The sequence below is a fragment of the Pollachius pollachius genome, assembly GCF_949987615.1.
Source record: "Pollachius pollachius genome assembly, chromosome: 3".
Taxonomy (NCBI): Eukaryota; Metazoa; Chordata; class Actinopteri; order Gadiformes; family Gadidae; genus Pollachius; species Pollachius pollachius.
This window is the reverse complement of record NC_136936.1, coordinates 13,191,680-13,200,325: the sequence shown is the minus strand read 5'-3', so window position 1 is coordinate 13,200,325 and position 8,646 is coordinate 13,191,680. Positions and strand designations below refer to the sequence as shown.

At 46.8% G+C, this 8,646-nt stretch overlaps 1 protein-coding gene across 1 annotated transcript in view; it reads right to left on the bottom strand.

Moving 5' to 3' along the window:
• Window positions 1–1,906: 1,906 nt before the first annotated feature.
• The window catches only part of clpb (ClpB family mitochondrial disaggregase), a 29,571-nt gene continuing 22,831 nt past the window's right edge, over window positions 1,907–8,646 (bottom strand). The window contains exons 8-16 of the mRNA XM_079732247.1: window positions 7,747–7,824; window positions 6,432–6,487; window positions 5,821–5,865; window positions 5,190–5,351; window positions 4,596–4,752; window positions 4,332–4,405; window positions 4,090–4,209; window positions 2,559–2,663; window positions 1,907–2,235 (exon numbers count right to left, since the gene is read on the bottom strand). Of these exons, the coding sequence (XP_079588373.1) occupies window positions 2,038–2,235; window positions 2,559–2,663; window positions 4,090–4,209; window positions 4,332–4,405; window positions 4,596–4,752; window positions 5,190–5,351; window positions 5,821–5,865; window positions 6,432–6,487; window positions 7,747–7,824 (995 nt within the window). The 3' untranslated portion in view covers window positions 1,907–2,037. The remainder of the gene's footprint in view (window positions 2,236–2,558; window positions 2,664–4,089; window positions 4,210–4,331; window positions 4,406–4,595; window positions 4,753–5,189; window positions 5,352–5,820; window positions 5,866–6,431; window positions 6,488–7,746; window positions 7,825–8,646) is intronic.

Below are 8,646 nucleotides of genomic sequence, written 5' to 3'. Positions count from 1 at the left end.
GAGCAATCATGGGGTTTTTTCTCGTCTTTCACACACACAAACACACACACACCCACAGGACCAATACTCGATTTATGCAGAATGTGATTATCGTGTGGAATGATAGTCACTAGACTTGAAAAAAAAAAGAATATAGCACAAATAAGGTCAATATGTTAGAATACCAACAACAGCTCCCTAACTCCAATGGCATTAGGTGTAAAAACCAACTTGTGACAACACTCTGTGCAGTTAACTTTATGACCGTTCAAATAGCCTATACATTCGTTTGTGTGTGTTTGTCGGTGTGTGTGTGTGTCTGTGTGTTATGGGGGGTCCAGGCTGGGCAGTGAGGGAATCCAGATCTTTTTCATGCTTGCTAATCCCTCCCTCCAGGGAACACATGCCTGGTGTATGTGTGTGTGTGTAGAATGCCCTCTACATCTCTAAGGAATCCAACCCAAAGGGACTTGTAACTTCCTGCAGCATTCCCGCCCAATGTTCTTCCACAGTCAGACACACACACACACACACACACAGTGACACGCTGAGATTCCAGAGAAATTCCTCTGTCATGTAGCCTCACTGGGCAGACAAGCGTTATTGTTGTCGCGTTCCCACCCAGGAGCTTGCGTCCCCGCCTCCCAGACGCACATACACAAACAAGCGGCCCATCCTTTCATCCATCACCCGACGTGTCCGTCAGTCCATCCATCCATCAGCTGTGGCAGGGCGACAGCACCAGAACAAGAGGCAGTGGGCTCACCAAGACAGACTTTATTTACACACTGGTTGTCCGGATACAAGCAGGGTAACGGGCTCTTAGTTAGGCCCTCCGTTCCCGCCACTATTCTGTGAACTTTAAGGATGGAGGTAATCATGGTTAAATATTTATTTATGGTCTTAAGTGTCTTTACATTTCTCCCACTGTCTTGGATGTACTTGCCCTGCAAAAGACAAGACACGAGACGCACAGCAGCAACATACGTTTTGACAAACGCATTGACAATGGCAAAGCGATTCCCAGGGCAGCGATGTAAGTCCAACATTCAACACTTAAACAGACTTGGGTACTTCTCCTTGAGACGTTTAAATAAATAAACACAATCCCCATGCTCCTAACAACATTCATGTTATTCTCAAATAAGACAAATGTGCAAAATCACGAACACATTTCTAAATCTAAAATAGCTAACAATAATTTAAGTTTACCTTACTCAAGAGTAATTAAATAAAAGGAATGATATATTTCTCTGAGTACATGCTGTTAGCATTGGTGTTGTACAACCAATGACGTTGAAGGCATACAAATGCTACTATTATCGCCACTTACAATAAACCTTTAAATACTCTTTGAACAAATATTCCTCATTTTTTAATGATATCTCTATATTGGCTTCATTAACTTTGGCTTAACCTTGCGATTCATTTCCTACACAAAATACATTGTTCATTAGTGGCTATAACATGGAAAAATACAACAAACTAAAACCTATACACACATGTAAAGCTCTTATAAAAAAATATCAGTGCATACCAATCAACAATCGAGATGTAAGACAGCGAGTCACTGAATGATCCCACACACCCCACATTGTTTCCAACTGAGTGACTTTGGGATTGTGTGTGTCCATTTAAAATGCGAGATCAGACTGTGATAGAGCAACACCTTATCCGCTCACATCTGCCTCGTGATGTAACATGTAATGTATCTGCAGGTGTGGCATAGCCACGGGAACACAAAGCACTTATGGACACTACTGGTGCGTTGTTCGTCCTGCAGGTGTTAGGGAAAAACAGAGACAGAGAGAGTGCTGGTAGGAGAGAGAGAGAGGGTTGCTTTTATTGGTTACTTCTTCTAAAGCCACTCTATCCATTTCCTCCTTCAGATATCACGATAAGATGAAGAAGATTATAGTTATGATGATGATGACGGTGTGTGTGTGTGCGTTTAGTGGTGTGTGTGTGTGTGTGTGTGTGTGTGTGTGTGTGTGTGTGTGTGTGTGTTTTTAGTGTGTGTGTGTGTGTGTGTGTGTGTGTGTGTGTGTGTGTGTGGTCCTAGTGCTCGGGGCTGAGTGGAGGTCGGATGTCCAGGGTCCTGGCTGAGCTGTCCTCTCCCACCACCTCCAGACGCAGGCTGGGCGGGTGCGGCTCCTCCTGACCGTCTGATTGGACGATCAGCCGCAGGGTACAGCCCTTCGGCAGCAGCTCCTGCTCGTATGCAGCGGCTAATTGGTTAACCACCCGCCGCTCCACCTGAAGGCGAGGGAGGAGAACTCAGTGAGGCAGAACGTTTTGTTTGTATCAGTTAATGGATTTGCAGTCTCTAGAATAATCTCTACCTGTTGTTAACGGGTAAGTAAACCCCCAAAACACTTTAATCAGTAGTTAACACTTCCGTTTGGGCCTCACAATGAGGAAGAACATTTCTTTGTTATTTCAGATTAAAATGTATAAAGTTGTTGAACGACTATAGAAGAATGAAAGCTTTACTCTATTGCAACTTGATACAGCAATTGAGGATAACAAAAGTAGCTAAGTCTGGCTTCCGGTTGGCAACGTGTGTGTATGCCGGGTACCTCGTGTTTGATGGAGCGGGCCCCGTAGTGCATGTTGTAGCCCCCAGCCAGCAGGTCCAGAACGGGACGGTCCCACTGCAGAGTGATGCCGTGCCGCTGCTTTGCCTATCAAGGAAACGCATTGACACTCAATGGTCAGTGCTAAATGGTGTGTGTCTGTGTGTGTGTGTGTGTGTGAGACAGGGAGTAGATTGGAGAGACTAATGGCGGCAATATTGAGAAACATAACAAAAAAAACAAAAAAGAATGGAGCAGAATTTCTCTGCACGGTTGTGGAGAGAAAAAGAGCAAAGATGTGTGTTTGTGTGCGAATGTGTTTGTTAATAAAGTAATGCATGTATGTGTGTGAGAGTATGTGTGTATAAGGGTGAGCATATGAGTATGTGAATGTGTGTGACAGTGTGTGTGTGTGTGTGTGTGTCACAAAGCAGCAGACGGAGGGTGGCGTCAGGCAGAATGTCTGGCTGCGCTAACCAATAGCAGCCGTAATGGGTTTTAATGAAACACCAGTCAATAGTAGTGATCAGAGCCGCTAATTCAGCCACCGCTGTTCACACTCAGCGCAATAAATAAGATGTCAATTATTACCGGCGCCGTGGAAACACTAATAACGCACTAATATGAGTAAGAGGTGTGATCAGGACCATTATCAGTTTTTACTCATTTAATCCACGCGTGCAGAAACCTAAATGGATAATGAATGGTGATATTCGATTTCAACACTAACATAATAACGCTAATAGAATCACAGTGTAAAATCCGTCCCCGTTGAAGCCACTGCTGTTGTATTGAACAGTTCACTCCACGGCACCGCAGTATACAATTACACAAATAAAAGCCACGCAATATCATTATAGGACCCGGGCATTCCTGCACACGTGGCATGCGCTAATTCTGCCTGTGTGCACGCCCGTCCACATTGTGTTTGAAAAGAGCATGTGGCGCCTGGATCTGAATCCATTGCCTGGGGAGGGCAGTGTTGGGATGGCTGGGACACTAGTCGTAATATTAAGAATGAAATATTGATGAGGGCTTCACATGTTAAACACAGTAATCCCGTTATAGTGAGTATCGATCCAGGCGCGCTGCTTGGTCACACAGTGGGTGGAGAGCTGAGAATCCTCTGGGGTTAAGTGTTCCTTGCCCACACTCGGTGGGGGGAGGGCGGAGGGGAGGGAGAAGAGGGGGACTTTTGGGAGCTGCGTAAAATTTATGTGATGGTGTAGTGGCCAGTTGGATGCAAAGTGCCTTTGATTCACATTCACACACACACACACACACACACACACACACACACACACACACACACACACATTTATATACACACACAGACACACACAGATACACAAACACACACAGACAAACAAACAAACACACATCCACAAACATCAATCCACTGCCTACATTGTGGAAATCCTTTCAGTGCGTTCATACTATTTCCAAAGCCTGTGTCGAAGAAGTCCCTCCACTCCAGGCGTCGTCCAGCCCCACCTCCGCCTCGGACCTGACCTCCAGTGTTGCTCCAGCTTACCTTTTTGGCCCAGAACTGTAGTTCCTTGCTGACCAGCTGCAGAAGCTCGGAGTGACAGAAGGGCAGGAAGTAGACGATCTCATTGATCCTCCCCAGAAACTCGTCCCTTCGGAAATGGGCCTGGACCGGAACCAAACCATTACAGGCAATTAGAGTGATTAAGAGAAAGCGACGATAAATCAACCAGGGGAAATCTTTGTCTCTATGTCATGTAAAAGACAAAGTAGGTGTCGCCGTCTTACTTTTAGAATGGGCCGGATCACAGAGTCCTTAAACTGTCTGGAGATCTTGATGTCATCGATCTGCTGGACATCATCTGGTAACACACTGTACGGTTACTTTGCTGATCTGTTTATTTCTTTACCATGATTCTTGCGCATAACATGATTATTTCATAAGAACATGACTCAACACTGCAAATAATGCAATGTACCACATTGGAATTTCTTGTAGGTGCAGCTAAAGGAAGGAGGTGTGTGTGTGTGTGTGTGTGTTGTGTCTCTCACCCAGGTTGTCCGCCAGCTTCCTGCGGCTGAGCTTCTCCGCTTCCTGTCGCAGCTGCACGCCGTGCGCGCCGATCTCGTCGCTCGCCACGTTGGAGGTCATGATGAAGATGGCGTCCTTACATTCGATGGTCTTCCCCTTGCCGTCCGTCAGACGGCCCTGAAGGAGGGACGACGCAGAAGAGGAGAGACAGAAGGCAGGGACGGAAAGGCGACACAAATGACTCAAAGTGCGGAGATTGTGGAAGTCATGCCTAGGGTGGGGGGTAGTCCAGAGGTTTCTGCCCCTTCATTTGGATGGTTTTTAAATGTTTTTATGTAATCTTTCATTCATATTTTGTTTTGTTTAGATTCCTCTATTTTGTCTTGTTGTGAACTATCTTTGAGTGTCTAGAAAATTGCACTACAAGTGTAGTGTTTCTATTATTTTTGACAGAATAAAACGGAGGATGACGGATCCTGAGGGTGACACTGACATTTCATCCCTATGCGTCGGCATCATTCACCTGAAACTCCTTTCTCTCTCCATCTCCGCCCTAAAATGCAGTGGTTGTTCTAAAGCTCTAATCTCTCTCTCTCTCTCTCTCTCTCTCTCACCTCGTCAAAGAGCTGTAACATGATGGTGAGCACGTCGGGGTGGGCCTTGTCCACCTCGTCGAACAGGACCACGGCGTTGGGGTAGGCCTTCAGCTGCTTGGTGAGCTGTCCGCCCTCCTCGTGGCCCACGTAGCCGGGGGGGGAGCCGATGAACTTGGCCACCTGTGGGGACGACCACGACAGCAGCAGGTGAGGAGAGTTAACCGAGGGTATAGTTATCACACTGTTTTTGACACACAGAGTCGAGAGTCTGATTTGACGTGTATCGATATATGGGCTGATTATGGTTGGACGTCTTCGCAACGCGAGGGGGTTTACGGACCCATTACGTCCTTGCGGATCCTCCTTGCATCCACCACAAGGGCCTGACGTGCGCCTCCCAAAAATTGTAGCCTTGCGTCGAGGCGACGCAGCAGCAAGGGCTTTGATTGGTCCGCTAACTAAAATCCGACGCAGAACCAAAACAGGTTCACGACTGCGTCGAAGTGTCTGCGTTGTCCTTGACAACGTGGAACCATAATCAGCCCTTTACAAAGCACCTCTAATGAGGCAGGGTGTCAGAATAATGAAAGTTAGGAGAGGGTGACTTGGCCGGGATGTCCATCAGTGGAGAAGAACAGATGCCGCTCACCTCGTGTTTCTCCTGGAACTCGGACATGTCCATGCGGATGAAACCCTGGATCCAGAGAAGGAGATAATCACTTAACATCCGATACAATTTGCAATGGCATTGAGAGTCGGGCTACTGTATTGTCACAAAACATAGAAATTGGATTCTATCTTCCACGATTCACATTGGCCAGAGGAAGAACATCACTTTAGTAGATATACAGCCCAGATGCTGTCATTATTGGAATGCCATGTTCAAAAACGACCTCAAAGTTAACGTGATTTCATCTTCGACACCGTATTTAATCTTGCTATTATTTTTAATCCATCCATAATTAGACAGAGGAAACACCAGGAAACCAACCACTTTTCATTAAACGTTAACTTCAATGTGTGCTTTGGTGTCATTTGATTTTATTAAGAGTGGCCAGCAGAATAGAATTCAGCTGCGGCAGCGCTCTATGCTAATTACTGCCGACTGGATCGCTTTTGGCAGCTTCTCGGCTGTCAGGGCTAACTCCCACCTGTACTTTGATACGCTGCAAGCGGATGACTAGCAGTGTGTGCGCTGTGTGTTGCAGTGTGTGCGCTGTGTGTCGCAGCGTGTGTTGTAAGTGTTGCGAGGGAACGTACCTTTTTGATATCCTTGTGCATGTAACGAGCCACCTGTTTGGCCAACTCCGTCTTTCCTGCAGATAAATCAACGCACAGCGACGATGAGACAAGCAGGCAGGTAATGGTTTAATATCGGGAGCACAACAAAAATATTTTGGGTAAAAAGCGCAGCACTTTGTGGTTATAATATCTAGATGTTAAAACTCAGGGATGGAAGGGGAGGGGTGTGTTTTAATAACAACAAGCGAGAATCCCCATGGGTCAACCATGAAAAACAAAGCAGAATTATTTTTTTTTCATTAAAAAAAGGAGAGACAGACAATAGTTCTCCTCTTCCTAAGTGCTGGCCTAAATCCCGGCATTCCTCTCTGCGGAGCTCTCATTCTTCTTGACTCTCGCCGGAAACACACATTATGTTTGTCAGTAAAATATTCTGCATATAAATGCTCATATAAGATATTGATGTTGTGTGTTTAGTATGCATATGGGTATGGGGAAAGTATATATGTTGGTGGGGTGTGTGTGTATGTGTGCACATGTGTGTGTTTGTGTGTGTGTGTGTGTGTGTGGGGGGGGGGGGGGGATTGTTGTGTTTAATATTGATGTCTCCTGGCCACTCTCTGTCGCTGAAGGCAACAGAGAATATGAACACCATCCCTCCTTCATCCATCTCTCCGGCCTGTCATTTCTCCCAGGCTCCCCCTCCCCCCCCCTCTCTCTCTCTGTCAGTCTCTCTCTTCCTCTTTCACATCTCTCGGGCCTGTCATTCCTCCAAATCTCTCTCCACTGCTTTCTTTTCCATTTCTCTCAGGCTCTCTCGCCTTCCTCTCCTCCAATCATATTCCTCTTCATGATTCTTTCCCTCCATCACCAACCCTCCTTTGCTCCCTCTTGCATGCACATCCTAGGCCGGCTCACCTGACCTTCTGTAAGCCTCTCACCGTTTAGAGGGAGCTCAGCTGATATTATTACAATGGGTGGTCTATGTGGGCCGCTTTCACAATAGAATTATAGTATTCACAAATGGAGTGTTGTCTCTCGCAGTCTGGATGTGACCGGTTTATTATAAACAAAGCATTAGCAGTGGTTATAAGTGGCTACATGCCCTTCGGCTATCTCCTCGATGGATGAACACATGAGCTCATCAAAGTCCAATATTGCCAAAAGTGAGACTGAAATTAGACAGATCTTGGTTGGGTTTGTGTGGTTGGATGGCTCTGTGTGTTCTTTGAAATACGTTGAACATCGAAATGTCGGGTTTTCCTTCGGCCCGCTAAACGATTGGAAGGTGGGAAGGTGGGAAGGCCGTCGGGAGAGAGAAGGAATAACCTACCGATTCCAGAGGAGCCGAGGAAGAGGAAGACCAGGGGATGCTCCTCGTCGTACCAACCGTTCTCCTTCCTCCTGATGGCTGGGTCCACGACCACAACAACAACAACAGGGACACAGCGAGCACACGTTGAGTCATTTGCACACGGTGACATTGTTTGTGTGTTTTTGTTTTTTTTTATTTCCACCAAGACCAACTTGCCCTAAAAAACAAGGGGGGGGGGGGGGGGGGTAGCAATAGAACGTACGATGAAAGAGGGAGTGTAAGGAAGAGGAGAGGGTCAGAGACATCTGGTTGAAGAGGGAGGAGAGGGAGGGAGGGAGGGAGAGAGGGAATTAGAAAGAGAGATGAGACCTCTAGGTTGCCTTCCACTGATGCTCCCCCCCCCCTCAGTCAGTGGGGCCATTAGCCAGCGGTAATTGTGTTAGCCTCGCTGGCGCGGCCATGACTAAATCAGTTTAGCATGGATCCCAGCCTCTCGCACACACGCCTGCTTAAAGAGTGCCTACCCAACCCTGCCATCACCTCAGCAACCACACACACACACACACACACACACACTCTCACACACACACACACCAACAACCCCACACACACACACACACACACACACACACACACACACACACACACACACACACACACACACACACACATATATATGGGGGAGTGGAGGAAAAGTGCATGTTTAACTGTGGTTTCAGCAGCTAGAGAGGTAGAGAACCATTCATACCTGAGTCTGTTGAAGCCATGGGAGCCAGACTGTGTGAAATCAGTTTGGAACCAGTTGTTTAGTGCAGGGTTCCGAACACCACCCAGAAGCAGATTGGTCCTTTAACAGTTACAATATCAACCTTATGGCTATGGTTGTCCCAGGCCTCCAGGCCAAAAGGTCCCAGAAGC